Source organism: Bubalus bubalis, chromosome 15 (assembly GCF_019923935.1).
Source record: "Bubalus bubalis isolate 160015118507 breed Murrah chromosome 15, NDDB_SH_1, whole genome shotgun sequence".
NCBI classification, from domain to species: Eukaryota; Metazoa; Chordata; class Mammalia; order Artiodactyla; family Bovidae; genus Bubalus; species Bubalus bubalis.
This window is the reverse complement of record NC_059171.1, coordinates 48,671,766-48,686,448: the sequence shown is the minus strand read 5'-3', so window position 1 is coordinate 48,686,448 and position 14,683 is coordinate 48,671,766. Positions and strand designations below refer to the sequence as shown.

At 40.9% G+C, this 14,683-nt stretch overlaps 1 protein-coding gene across 6 annotated transcripts in view; it reads left to right on the top strand.

Annotated features, from left to right (window-relative positions):
* The window catches only part of SULF1 (sulfatase 1), a 190,076-nt gene extending 185,630 nt beyond the window's left edge, over positions 1-4,446 (top strand). For 5 of the 6 annotated variants that reach the window (XM_025265281.3, XM_044928701.2, XM_025265278.3 and 2 more), the window contains one exon: positions 2,128-4,446. In XM_025265281.3, the coding sequence (XP_025121066.2) occupies positions 2,128-2,915 (788 nt within the window). In that variant the 3' untranslated portion in view covers positions 2,916-4,446. The remainder of the gene's footprint in view (positions 1-2,127) is intronic. The other variant, XM_006073114.4, reaches the window with a different exon arrangement.
* The last annotated feature ends 10,237 nt before the right edge of the window (positions 4,447-14,683 follow it).

Genomic DNA, 14,683 nt, shown 5'->3' with positions numbered 1-14,683 from the left:
TAAAGGTAATAAACTTTATTTTCCTTCTTTGGGACTTGTTCTGTTTAAACTTTCTACCTCTATTGGATCAATTTCAATAAAACATGTTTTCCTAGACAATTATCTGTTTCATCTAGGTTTTTTCAATTGATTTGCTTTGATATCTGCAGAGTACTTGTTTACTTTTTAAATTTTGTATATTTCAATCATTATTTCTGCCTTGTCATTTTCTATTTTGTCTATTTGAAATTGGTCCCTTTTTTCATAATTAGGTGAGCTAGTTACTGTTGGGATCCTTTTTCTTAAAAAACAACAACAGGGTTTTGATTTATTATCAATATTTATGAATTAGATACGTCATTTTTCTGTTCTTTGCCTTATTAATTTTGTTTCACTCCTGGATCTGATAAATGTGTTAAACGCTCACCACCCATCCTTTTGCTGATGTTTCCCCAGTGATTTCTTGATTGAATGAAACTCACCCTCTGGGAGACTGTTCAAGATGACCTGATGTGTTCCATGTTCTTTGCATTCTTCCATGTTTGAAACTGTTTTTCTGTAGCCTTGATACTTAAAGGAGAGGTTGGCTGGATATACGATCCTCGGTTCATACTCTAATGTTTGATCTAAGGTGGCTTTCACATCCTGGGATACTTGATTGAGAAGATTTCATTTACTTAACAGTGTTACATTATGGTTTTCTTCACTTTCGGGTTTATTTTGGCAGGGGCATTTTCATAAGATGGTAGACTTTTTATACTTTTTTTCTATGTTCTTTTGTAATAATTTTGTTTACATTTAGACTGCTTTTATTAATTTCAGGGACTTCAAGTATTTCCAAGATGCCTAGTTTAAGAAGATCCTATTCTGTCAGTGTAACCAAGCATACTTTTTCTTTTTACTTTTTATTGCATTATTATTTGGGGATGGGGTTGTAAGAGGTTGTGTGTCCTCCAGTTTGTCTGTTTCTCTTTTTTATTACAGGACTGAAATTGCACCCTTTCGGCTTCTTTTTTCCTTTATCACCCAGTTTTCGAAGGCCATTTTTCTCTTCCTTTGTATCCTTTTTCCCCCCAAAGTGATGCCTTTCAAGACTGTCATCTCCATTCATGCTCCCTTCAGTCTTTTCTTCATTGTTGCAACCACAGTTTACCAAGACTCTACAGGGTTTTATACCACAGGTTGACGTTCTTTCCAGCAATGGTTTCAAGTCTATCTTTGACTGCATTCTCACTTCTTCTTTTCTCTTCTGTATAGTCTTCCCAGGGCTGGTGCCCAAAGTGTGACACACAGCTCTACTGGCATTTGGTATTAATTTTTTTTTTTTTAACTTACAGGTAATTTGAAGATTCTAGGATTCTCTGTATCGCTTTCTAGGTAGTTCATTGCCTTCATCTAGGCCACCTCTTCTTAAGTGGTACTTGGGCACACCTAGGGAAAAGACATTGTTTTCTGCAGAACTATAGTCATTTTGATGATGTAGAAAAATCAGAGCAAGAAAGCTGGTGGGTTCATTGAATGCTGTGCAAAACCACTCAGTGGTTGGTTTCTTTAAAGGATAGAAGTTTTAGAGCAAAGAAAAAAAAATCAAAGAAACAGATCTATCTAATTTGAAGTTAAATAGATGCAAATATTTAACTGCATTCAAATGTGTTTTTATACTGTCAAGGAGTATAAAATAATAAAATAAAAATATTTTACAAAGTATTGTCTAGTACATTAAATTACTTTGAAACATCATTCATCTAGCAGCTCTGTATGTAATAAAGGTTTTAACACATAGCTATATTTGGTAGATGAGGAACCAAGACTCAGAGAGACTAACACACTTGATTTCCTGGTTCCATCGGTGACTTGAGTAGAGCCAGGAGTAAATCATAAGCCCCCTGACAGGTAATACCAGTCTATTCCCAGTACCAGCCAAGCCTGTTATAGAATTCCTCACTCGTTCAGCCTTCTTTCCAAAGTTCATTCTCATTCAGTCACTTCTGTAACCTGAGGCCAGTCCTTGATAACAAATTACTAGAGACACATACTTTTCCATGTTTTATTTCAAATTGCTTTGTGCCACAAAAACAATGCAAGTTGCTTATTCAATAGGTTGAACATGTTTTCTCACTAATGATCCACCTTCATCTCTCTTCACAGAGGACAGTTATGGGATGGATGGGAAGGTTAATCTGCCCAGTCTCACTGCAGACAGCAACTGGCAAGGCCCGGAGGATGTATACAGCGTGAATGGAAGCGCCTACAAGGACAGACAAAACTATAGACTTAGTCTGGCTGACTGGACTAATTACTTGAAGGATGTAGATAGAGTATTTGCACTGCTGAACAGTCACCATGAGCAAAACCAAGCCAATGGGACTAAAAGTGCTCCAAGTGATGGGCTCCTGGCTGTGTCTGCTGACCTCTCAGCCCCAGCAGAGGTGGATGAAGACCCCAGGGGTAGGGTTAGGGAAGCGCCTCCTTTGACCTTGCTGGCTGACCTTCCCACCCTGCATTCCAGCCGACCAACATTCAGTCCAGACAGTCAACTTGAATGGAACAACGACATTCCCGAATTTCATCGTTTGGATTCTGAACACTGGAGAAATCATAAAACTGACAAATGGATGGAGCGTGAAGGGATCAATCACCTTGAAACTGATTTCAGCGGCAATGGCATGACAGAGCTGGTGCAGCCTAGACCCAGGCAGCAGAAGGGCCGTCCCCAGGATGGTCGTCCAAAGGAAGATATTTCCAAAGATCAGCTGCTTCTTTCTGCACGTCCTGATGTTAACTCCACTGATCTGGTGATCAGAGAGTCCACCGGGGGGCCGCCTGTTTCCTCCAGCATCACAAAGAGGATGTCAAACCAAGTGGAGAAGAACCACAGGGCTGGGAGCCTACAGAGTCTAGAAGGCAGTGCCTCGTTTCCACTCTCCTCTGATTAGATGCCATGTGGCCTTACCCTAAACACAGTATTTTTTTTTAATTTGTTCTTAGTAAACTAATAAAGGTGATCATGACAGCCAGCATTCCAAACTGCCCCAGGTACACCTGTGCAGTGGAAGTCAGTGCGGACACGAGCGGCACGCACCTAGGGACTTGGTCTTCTAAGTCACTGTCAAGAATAGAGAGAAAGGTGCATTTGTGGGGTTTTGTTTGTTTGGGGGGGTCACTAAAACAGTATTAACCTTTGAAAGTTCTAGGGATGTGTGTATACAAATGTTATCCAATCAAGATGGCTAGAATTGTGCCTTTCTGAGTTTCTGAAACTTGACATCCTCAGTGAAATTTCAATCTGTTTTCCACTGCGTGCGTATTGTGGTTTCAATTCATTTTTAACCACTGGAATTTTTCAGTGCCCTCGCTTTTCGCTCAGTGATTTTTGCACTTTGAGATGGGAATGCCATGTCTGTTTGGTTAGTCTTACTTTTTCCCCCAGGCTTGTCACAGTGTCACTGCTTGCTCTCAGTGTGACAAAGGAAAATGGACCCCAGGAATGACAGACAGTATCATCACATCTTGTTCAGCGTACGCTTTTGCCAGAAAATAATGCATGTGTTTTACCTCGACTTGCTAAAATCGATTAGCAGAAAGGCATGGCTAAGGATGTTGGCGGTAAAAATAAACAAATAAACAAAACAAAGATTGCCTGCTTTCTCTGTGCCTAGCCTCAAAATGTTCATCATCTGCTTTAAAACTGCTAAATTTTTATTATTTGCTTAACAGGATAAAAGGACTGAAGACTTTTTTTTAATCTTTGTTTTGTTTTCTTGACCTGGCTAGTAAGCTTAAGTGTTGAGAAAATATATCTAGTTTTGAATTTATATAAGAAAAAAAAAAATTTTTTTTTTTTTTCAGTAAAACAAACTCATGAATGTTTCATAATTTAAATGCACCATATGTGTTCTATGGTTACTTTTAAGGCCTTCACCAGGTTCTGATTTTTTTTAAGGCATAAGTGAAAACTGCTTTTGAAATTCTGTGTTCTTGAAAATATTTGTCATATTTAGATGTTTCAGTACCAGCAAAAGGATTATTACCTCACTGAGAGTTTGCAGTATCCTAGCCAACTTCCCAAGAAGGTATTTTTTAGCTTAATGGTAATTTTCATTTTATTTTTAGATAATCAAATGCATAGGTAAGTTATGTTACCTTTACGTGTTTAAGGTAAACTCTTTTAAAGAAAACCTGATATGTTAGAGTTGAATCTTTGATAACTTTGTCTTTATCATAGACTCTGTACATATGTTAAAATTAACTCTTTATCAGATGTGTGTGTCACCAGCTGAATGACAGATGAAACATATTTATGGTCATGAATGACGTGCTTTGTAAAAAAAAGGTTTCAAGTTATTAGGAAGCATATTGTGTTTTTTAAAATCTTGTGTAATATTCTGTGATACTTTTATAGAACAATTCTGGCTTCAGGAAAGTCTAGAGGCACTATTTCTTGAAATAAAAGGAGTTTAAACTTTACCCGTTTCAGAGAAATGAACTTAACCAAGTTTCTGTGGTACACTCATCCCAGTAAAATGGAGTCCTGATCTAAATGTACATAATTTCTTTTTTCTTTTTAAATGTACATAATTTCTTTTTTCACTTTTTTTTTTTACCACACCTTGTGGCCTGTGGGATCTTAGTTCCCCAACCAGGGATGGAACCTGTGCTCCCTGCATTGGGAGCACAGAACCTTAACCACTAGGCAACCAGGGAAGTCCCTCAATGTATATGATTAAACATTATCCTTATTTGGAAAATTGATCCAAAGTCAGTGTATGTTATAGAACATTCTCCAGTTGATGATTTCAGCACGCATTTGCCTCACTGGTGTCCAGAGGGGTGTAGCAGAGGCAGTCGAGGGCGGCTTCCCTGGGCAGGCAGCCTGGGCAGCTACAAAGGGGCCAGTGCTGGGCTGAATTCTCTACGGTTGCCATCTTGAAATTCTCAGTAGTCTTTGAACAAGGGACCCCATGTTCCCATTTTTCACTGAACTTGCAAATTATGTAGCCAGTCTTAGGCAGCAGAAATGGGAGTTTTTCAAAAGCAAGAGGATACGCCACTCCCCTCCCCAAAGAAGGAAGTTTGAATTCTTTGGTGACCATGAAATTTGGTGAATTCCTCACCACCTTCCAAGACCTCAAGTTTTCTGATTGACAAGTTCCATATACCTCCTTCTATTCTAGATCTCCTGAGGAGCTTTTTCCCCTTCATATAGAGAGGCTAACCATCTGTGACATGTCCAGAGCTCAGAACGTTAATAGTAAAGCAAAAAAAAAAGCAAAGAACTTTGGGACCTGCCAGTTCAACCCCTGGATAATGAAGGAAACCATCTGTAAATGAGTGCTCAGTCCCGTCCAACTCTTTATGACCCCATGGACTGTAACCCACCAGGCTCCTCTGTCCATGGAATTCTCCAGGCAAGAATACTGGAGTGGGATGCCATGCCCTCCTCCAGGGATTGAACCCACGTCTCCTGCATTGGCAGGTGGATTCTTTACCGCTGAACCACCAGGGAAACCCAAAACCATCTTTATCTGTTTGCTATAACAGAGACCACCAGACTGGGTGGCTTACATGACAGAAATTTACTTTGTCACTCCTGGAGGCTAGAAGTCCAAGACCAAGGTATCGGCAGGTATGGTTTCCCCAGAGACATCTCTCCTCGGCTGGCAGAGGACCACTTTCTTCTGTATCCTCACATGTCCTTTTCTCTGTGTGTACATTTCCCGGCAGGGGCGGGGCTCTTTTCCTACGAAAACACTAGTCATACTAGATCAGGGCTCCACCATCAGGACTTCATTTAATTTCACCTCTTTAAAATCCTCTTTCCAGATACAGTCACACAGGAGATTAGGGCTTCAATATATGAATTTTGAGGGGACACTTTCCAGTCCTAACACCACAATTTCATGAGAGAAGAATCCAAGGTAATAGTACTGTCCAAAGACACATCCTTGTGCCTTCTTCCTCGTTCCTGTCCTGCAAGATGTGAATAAACCAAATGTTGCTCTCCTGGAGGAAATTCCATGGTGGTTCAATAACTATTTCTACTTCTGTTTATGTAGCTACTTTGCATAAAGGGCTTGAGGGAAACTATTCAGATCTCGAAAGGCCCCTGGAGATTTGCTGGCAGGCGGGTCTCCTGTAATCTATGACAAAGCTGATGCCCAGAAGGGGTGTGCTGATGACCACCTGTGTGCTCCCCATGGGTTTAGAAGAGGAAGAGATTTAGCAGAGGTGAGGGCCAGCCCTGTCCACCTTCCCCATTTCAGCACACATGGGGGCACACACACGCACACACACACCCCAAATCCGTGAAAACAGAGGCCACAGTGGGGACCCCATCTGGTCAGTAGTGGAAAGAATGACAGACATGAAATTATAGAAGACAAACTTCACCACAAACTCTAGTTTTTACTTTCTGCATGAGCTTGGAAAAGTCACACAAGCACTCCAACACAGCTTCTTTGACTATAAAATAGGTTTGAGTCAAGGATGGCAGACACTTAGCAGACAGGCTGCTTTTCCAAAACATGCCCAAGAAAGACAGTGCTAATTCCTTGGGACAGTTCAACATCTCAGCCCTTCCGGTTCCTGGGTTAAACTTAGGTAGCTCTGTTGTTCAGGTGCTAAGTTGTGTCCGACTCTTTCGTGACCCCATGAACTGCAACATGCCAGGCCTCTCTGTCCTTCACTATCTCCTGGAATTTGTTCAAACTGTTCTCCAGTCAGTTCAGTGGCTCAGTCATGTCCGACTCTTTGCGACCCCATGGATTGCAGTACGCCAGGCTTCCCTGTCCATCACCAACTCCTAGAGTTTACTCAAACTCATGTCCATAGAGTTGGTGATGCCATCCAACCATCTCTCCTCTATCGTCCACTCCCATTCCTGCCTTCAGTCTTTCCCAGCATCAGGGTCTTTTCAAATGAGTCAGTTCTTCACATCAGGTGGCCAAAGTATTGGAGTTTCAGCTTCAGCAACAGTCCTTCCAATGAATAGTCAGGACTGATTTCCTTTAGGATTGACTTGATTGATCTCCTTGCAATCCAAGGGACTCTCAAGAGTCTTCTCCAACACCACAGTTCAAAAGCATCAATTCTTCAGTGCTCAGCTTTCTTTATAGTCCATCTCTCACATCCATACATGACCACTGGAAAAACCATAGCCTTGACTAGATGGACCTTTGTTGGCAAAGTAATGTCTCTGCTTTTGAATATGCTGTCTAGATCAGTCTTAGCTTTTCTTCCAAGGAGCAAACGTCTTTAAATTTCATCGCTGAAGTCACCATCTGCAGCGACTTTGGAGCCCCCAAAAATGAAGTCTGTCATTATTTCCACTGTTTCCCCATCTATTTGCCATGAAGTGATGAGACTGCATGCCACAATCTTAGTTTTCTGAATTTTGAGTTTTACACCAATTTTTTCACTCTCCTCTTTCATTTTCATCAAGAGGCTCTTCAGTTCTTCTTCGCTTTCTGCCATAACAGTGATGTTATCTGCATATCTAAGGTTATTGATATTTCTCCTAGCAATTTTGATTCCAGCTTGTGCTTCTTCCAGCCCAGCATTTCTCATGATGTACTCTGCATAAAGTTAAATAAGCAGGGTGACAATATACAGCCTTGACATACTCCTTTCCCGATTTACAACCCGTCTGTTGTTCCATGCCCAGGTCTAACTATTGCTTCTTGAGCTGCATATAGATTTCTCAGGAGGCAGGTCAGGTGGTCTGGTATTTCCATCTCTTGAAGAATTTTCCACAGTTTGTCGTGATCCACACAGTCAAAGGCTTTGGCATAGTCAATAAAGCAGAAGTGGATGTTTTTCTGAAACTCTCTTGGTTTTTTGATGATCCAGCAGATGTTGGCAATTTGATTTCTGGTTCCTCTGTTCTCCCATAAGGCAGAGCATTTGTGTCCTTAGAATCCTCAGTGTATTCATGGGATTTCCCAGGCAAGAATACTGGAATGGGTTGCCATTTCCTCCTCAAGGGGAACTTCCTGACTCAGGGATGGAACCCAAATTGAACTGCAGGCAGATTCTGTGCTGGAGAAGACTCTTGAGAGTCTCTTGGGCTGCCAGGAAATCAAACCAGTCAATCCTAAAGGAAATCAACCCTGAATATTCATTGGAAGGACTGATGCTGAAGCTGAAGCTAAAGCTCCAATACTTTGACCAATTGACATGAAAAGTTGACTCATTGGAAAAGACCCTGATTGAGGGAAGGATTGAGGGCAGGAGGAGAAGCGGGCAGCAGAAGATGAAGATGGTTAGATAGCATCACCGACTCAATGGACATGAGTTTGGGCAAACTCTGGGAGATAGTGAAGGACAGGGAAGGCTGGCGTGCTGCAGTCCATGGGGTCAGGAAGAGTTGGACACAACACCAGAACAACAGAGCCACCCAAGTCCAGCCCCGGAATCCGAAGGGTTAAGAGATTACAGCTTGTGTTTTTTCATAATGACCATTAGATGTCACTCTATTGCAACTAAAGACCTCTGCTGGGTCCCAGGGCCTAGACCCTTGGCAAAGCAGCCCTTTATATTGATTTCTAAAGTAGTAGCTCTACCATTTCTCTAAGAAAACATCTAGAACAACTTGATCCATGGCAGGCTTGCTCTTTCTTCGGTGCCTAGGATCTTAGCCATTCCAGGAGGCCAAAGAACAGTTTAGCTTTCTACTGATTTATATTGGTATTATGAGCAGGGATTGCATCAGACTTTGATGTTTAAATTCAAGAGTGAGCCCCGAATATCGAATATCCATCTCCTTGCTTCCCCATGACTCTGTGCAATTAAAAATGTTTTTTGGCTCCCATAAACCAAGCTACGGAGGCCGTCTCTGCCCAGCAGGCAATTTTTTAAAGACCAAAAGGAACTGAATGCTTTTTAACTGCTCTGAAAATGCTGAGGTTTTACCAAGTCTGGGGCTGAAGCATGGAAGATGAGTTGTCACATTCAAAACATTTCTGCTGTCTTCATTCCTTAAAAAGAAACTGTTTTCCTTCTGTGTTTATTTCAAATGGTGTAATATCCAGAATGGCTCTGCTTTTCCCTTGAAGGTGTGGGCTATCGAAGAGATTCAAGGGAAATCCAGAGAAGACAGTACACTTGGGTAGGGGTTACTATTTGGTCTTTGCATAAATGGCTCTTTTGTTAAATACACAAAGCCATGGAGGAAAAGAAAGTTTTGCCCAGAAATCAGTACAGAAGCACAGACTCCCTCCAATTATCCATGTATCTTGGGCCACTGTGACCTTTTAGTTTAGGTGTGCAAGGGGGTGGTAAATAGAAATCAATTGTCCTGCTTTCCACCTATTGAGTACTCCGGAGCTGGGTTCTAAATATAGCCACTTTGCATCTCAGTCTATGAGTCATGCTGTTATTTCCAAGGCTCATTTAGCTCCTTCTGCCTCTCACCCAAAAGTTTGAGATGCCAGTACACTTAGAAAATGCTGTTGCCCTTCAGATAAGCCCTCAAAATCTAGTGCTTTTTCCCCATGGGGGTTGGAGTCTGACCACAAATTCTTCCTCTAGGCTCAGGCCAGCTCCTGGCCGCCCTGAGCAATGATCAGCTTGTTATTCAGTAGAGACTAGGGAAACGGGGCTTTTAACTGCTTTGGTGATCAAGTTTTGATATTCATTCCTTTGGAAAGCATTCTTTTTTATGCTTGAGACTTTCCTTTGGTTTATCAATTATTAGACTCATGAGTTGCTTCCCAGGTGGCTTAGTGGTAAAGAGTTCACCTGCAAAGACGTTAGGTTTGACCGCTGGGTCGAAAATCCCCTGGAGAAGTAAATGGCCACCCTCTCCAGTATTCTTGCCTAGAAAACACCATGGACAGAGGAGCCTGCCAGGCTACAGTCCTTGGGGTGGCAACACATTCGGATACAACTTAGCAACTAAGAAATAACAGACTCATGAGTTGCACTCCTTTGGAAATACCCTTAGACCTATCATGGTCACTTGGTGGCAAAGAGTAACATCCGTCAAATGCCTGCTATCTGCTCCCCAATACTTTCAGGATCCAGCAGTTAAGCAGGGACACACCACTAGTTCAGACGAATACAGTGTGTCACGTCCAGTCTGAGACACAGAAAATCCCCTTTGCCTTTCTCTATGCTTCTTCCTTGCCTCTACAACCAAAACCATCTCTGAAAGTTCCAAATTGTGCAACTTCAAGATGAGGGAGCCTCTGTCAGACTGGGTCCCTGAAGGACTCTAGAACAGACCCACACAGATGTGTCTTATTAATGAGAAATGAATTTTGTGCTATGAAGCCACTGAGATTTGGGGATTGGCATGTTATTTAAGTATAACATAGTCTATCCTGACTAACACCAACCATATTCAAGGCATACAGTTCTGTAACCCCAAATTTTGTTTGAATTTAAATAGATAAAAGACGAAATGCTTAGAATTATTCTCTTTAGTGACTCAGAAAATATGCTACCACAAGTTCCTAAAAACTATAGTCCTAATTTGGCTTCAAGGAAAAGTTACCAGTTAGGTAAGGAGTTCATTTGTGCCATTTTCCAGAGAAAGTGGAGGCCCATTTAATCTCATCTAATCCCTGTGTCTTTTTTTTTTGGCTGCACCAGGTCTTCGTTGTGGCACACAAGATCTAGTTCCCCAACCAGGGATCAAACTAGGGCCCCTGCATTGGGAGCATGGAATCCCAGCCACTAGACCACCGGGGAAGGCCCCTGGTGGGCCTTTACAATGGGAGAAAACATTGACATCATTACTTCATCTCTTCAAACCCCCAAAATCTTAAGGGACAAACAAATTTCAATCCAACACACATTTTATTCTTTTTTTTTAAACTTTTTTTTTCTGAATTTGCAATAATCAAGTATTCAAGATGTTGTAAACCAATGTTTCTTAGTACAATGACAAGAGATTTCATTAAACACAGGAAATTATACATCTTTTACATTACCCTAAGAGGTCTCCAAATAAATATTCATTTTAAAAATCACAAAATCAAATTTCTTTATGCAACAACTCAAAACAGCCTTTCATCACAAGCACACCCCTATACACAAAAACACACACACTGAACACACACACCACTAGGGCCCTAACACCAGTTTATTGGACACAGTATCACTTTTCCTTTAATTAAAGAATCGGTGGCTGACCTGCCTATCTCATGCTTCCAAATTAATATTTGGGGTAGAGGTATGTATTTTAAGAAAAATGCCCACTATAAAGTCTTACCATTATCCTTATCTTTCATTTCAACATACAGACTTTAAACTTCTTTTGTTCACCCCTTTGGTTTAATATGTCCCTGCAATTACTTCAGTTTTCAATAATACCTTCTCCTTCGATTGCAATATGTAATAGTAGAATACCAGAAAAAGACAACACCTTCAAAATCTCAATATTATAAAAACACCTTACATGTGTGTAAGGTTTTTGGGGAGAAGAAATAAGAAAAGATTATCTGAAATATTTTTCCCCTCTCTCTGAAATTATTTTTAGCATCTGATTATTCTTGCTAAAATAAATATCAAAAGCACTGAGTTTTCCATAAAAAAAGTAATCCTCCTTACACTCTTCTTTTTTGCAGCGTTAAGTTCATGAATTAACTGTGGTAATGAGAGTAATAAACGCTTATTTTCTGAGAAGCTCTCCAGATTTCTAAAAGCAAAGCACATGCAGCCCGTTCAGTGAAATACTGTCAAGTCAGTGGTGCATTTTTGTAGTGAGCATGCATCATCAAATACTTCTAGCACCGAGGCATTTATTTTTTAATGTTTCAAAAGCAAATACCCAGGCAGGGTTTACATCATAGCTGGCTTCCCAGCTGGTGCTAATGGTAAAGAACTCGCCTGCCAATGCAGGAGACGTAAGAGACGTGGGTTCGATCCCCGGGCTGGGAACAACCCCTGGAGGAGGGCATGGCAACCCACTCCAGTATTCTTGCCTGGAGAATCCCATGAACAGAGGAGCCTGGCAGGCTACAGTCCATAAGGTTGTACAGAGTCAGTCACGACTGAAGCGACTTAGCACGAATGACCCTTCCTAGGGCTGAGTAAAAATGAAGTGCTTAAAATAACCTCTTCAAACATACACAGATCTCATTCCAATGTGGCAAGAAGTCTGGGATAGATACAGCCAGCAGCATACTAGAAGGTAAAGAAAGCAGAGAAGATAGAAAAGATAAAGTGCATGAGGCCAGAAATGTCGCCTTGCCAGCCATGGCACTCCCTTCCAAACTATGAAAGAGGAAATGCAGTTATATGTGTGTAAAGGATCTCTACCCATCTGTATAACAGGAATAGCAAGCCTGCATCCTAAACAATCCTGGGGTTATGCAGTATTTTGATATCTACCTGCTACTTAGTCCTCTTGCCTGGAAAATCCCATGGACAGAGGAGCCTGGTGGGCTGCAGTCCATGGGGTCGCGAAGAGTCGGACACGACTGAGCGACTTCACTCACTTTGCTACTTAGAATATTCAGTATGCACCTATATGAGGCTTCCCAGGTGGCGCCAGTGGTAAAAAAAAAAAAAAAAAAAAAACCCACCTGCCAATGCAGGAGACCTAAGAGATACACGTTCAATCCCTGGGTCAGGAAGAGCCCCTGGAGGAGGGCATGGCAACCCACTCCAGTATTCTTGCCTGGAAAATCCCATGGACAGAGGAGCCTGGCGGGCTACAGTCCAGGGGGTGACAAAGAGTTGGACACAACTGAAGTGACTTAGCACACACACACATGCACCTATATATCAGTAGCTATGATCACATTTCTGTGTCATTTAGGATGCTTTAAGTACACAAAATCATACTGTATTTGGCTACCACCCTAGGTTCCTGCTCAAGCACAACTAGAGAACCTCCAAATGCTTCAGGCCCAAGCAAACTATGAAGCTTCTCTTCCGTGCACCTGTATTTGATACAAAACAGGCTCCAAGAAGAAACTTTTTGGCTCCAAGTCCACCAAAGAATGCCAGACAGAAATGCAGGCTCAGGGAGAATTGTCTTGGTGGTTGGTGAAAAGGCAGGACTACCATTACCTCCTCCAGGTAAGCCCCTGCTGACATTTCTAGGGGCATGAGCTCATTTATTCCTGCAGCTACTACGGGTAACAATCAGTAACAACTGGGCTGTGGTTTGGTTCATAACATATAACATTTTGTATCTGTTCACTTAACAAGTAACACTTTGTGTATGTTCATGTTAAACTTGTATTAAGAAATGTAAAAGCTAGTCATTTAAAAAAAAAAAAAGCTAGTCATTTAAAAAAACTAATAGAAATGTTAACATTCTGAAAGAGGAGGGGACAAAAAGAACATACACTTGAAATCCCCAAAACTCAGATTCAAAATTCTGAACCGCCTTTCCTCATAATGGTTCATTTCAGACACTACTGAGATGCAATGTTAACACTAAAATTGGTTTTGTTCTACATTAAATAGGAACTATAAATAAATACTTGAGGTAAGTTAGGGCAAACAATAGTGAATATAAGACTTAGCTAAATAAACGTAAATTTACCTTGAAAATCAAAACATTCCATTTTGATGTTTCCTACAGATTTTTTGTCTATTTTACACAAGGAAATAATAACTTCTCTACTCTTCAGAAATAGTAACACATCAAAATATGAAATGCTTCACCTCACTATCTTATAGTCACATCTTACCTATGTTAACCAAAATTACTGTAAGTATTACGTAGTGTAAGAAGTGCACGACAAGAAATGAGCATCCAAACCCTGACTTGGCCACTATGTAAATCCTAAACAAATCACTTGACCTCTATGAGCCTCAGTGTTCATGACCTGTGTTTTAGAAGAATAATAAAAAATAACTATCTTGCAAAGTTATTAAGAGGATTAAAATGCATGCTACATATTGTGTGCTCGATAAAAACGCTCTGCCAATAGCCAACTCTCAACAACTGCTCACTCGCTTCCTCTCTGCTGCTCCTTTCTTTTCCCCACCCTAGTTCTTGACTGTTTTCAAGAATTAAATCCACCTACAAAGGATAAAGATGTCAAGCTAAAGAAGATAACCAAAATAATGTGTGCCAACTGCCCACTCTACCGCCTGGGGTTTCTAAATTAATAGGCTAGACTCGAGGATATTATATTTGCATATTAAGGCCAAATAATACTTTACAGAATTTTTAAAAGAACAAGGTGACCTTTCAAAAAAAAACCAAGTAATTAGAAGCCTAAGCTCACGGAGAGTGTCGATTAAACTTGTATTAGGAGTGGTGACTCTAAAGTAACATGACCAATTTATTATCAAGCGTATAAGGACCTTGTATATACAATCAAATGGTGTCATTTAGCAAGTAGTCACTTTAGTTAACTACTTAATGTTCCAATGATGCCACCTGAACCCAAAGTGCTTTGGGGACAACTCTTAATTGGTACATATTCCAAAACATCAGTCTCCCATGATTTTTACTGCTTATTTTACTTTTACCAACAACATGGTAATGATATACCTGCTAGTTATAAGTACCAGATATTTGAGGAAGTACAACATTAACATTGTGGTGTACAGTTCTGGCCAATTTCTTTGAATTTGGGTTGACCTAGAAGGCAATGGCACCCCAGTCCAGTACTCTTGCCTGGAAAATCCCATGGACGGAGGAGCCTGGAAGGCTGCAGTCATGGGGTTGCTGAGGGTCGGACACGACTGAGCGACTTCACTTTCACTTTTCACTTTCATGCATTGGAGAAGGAAA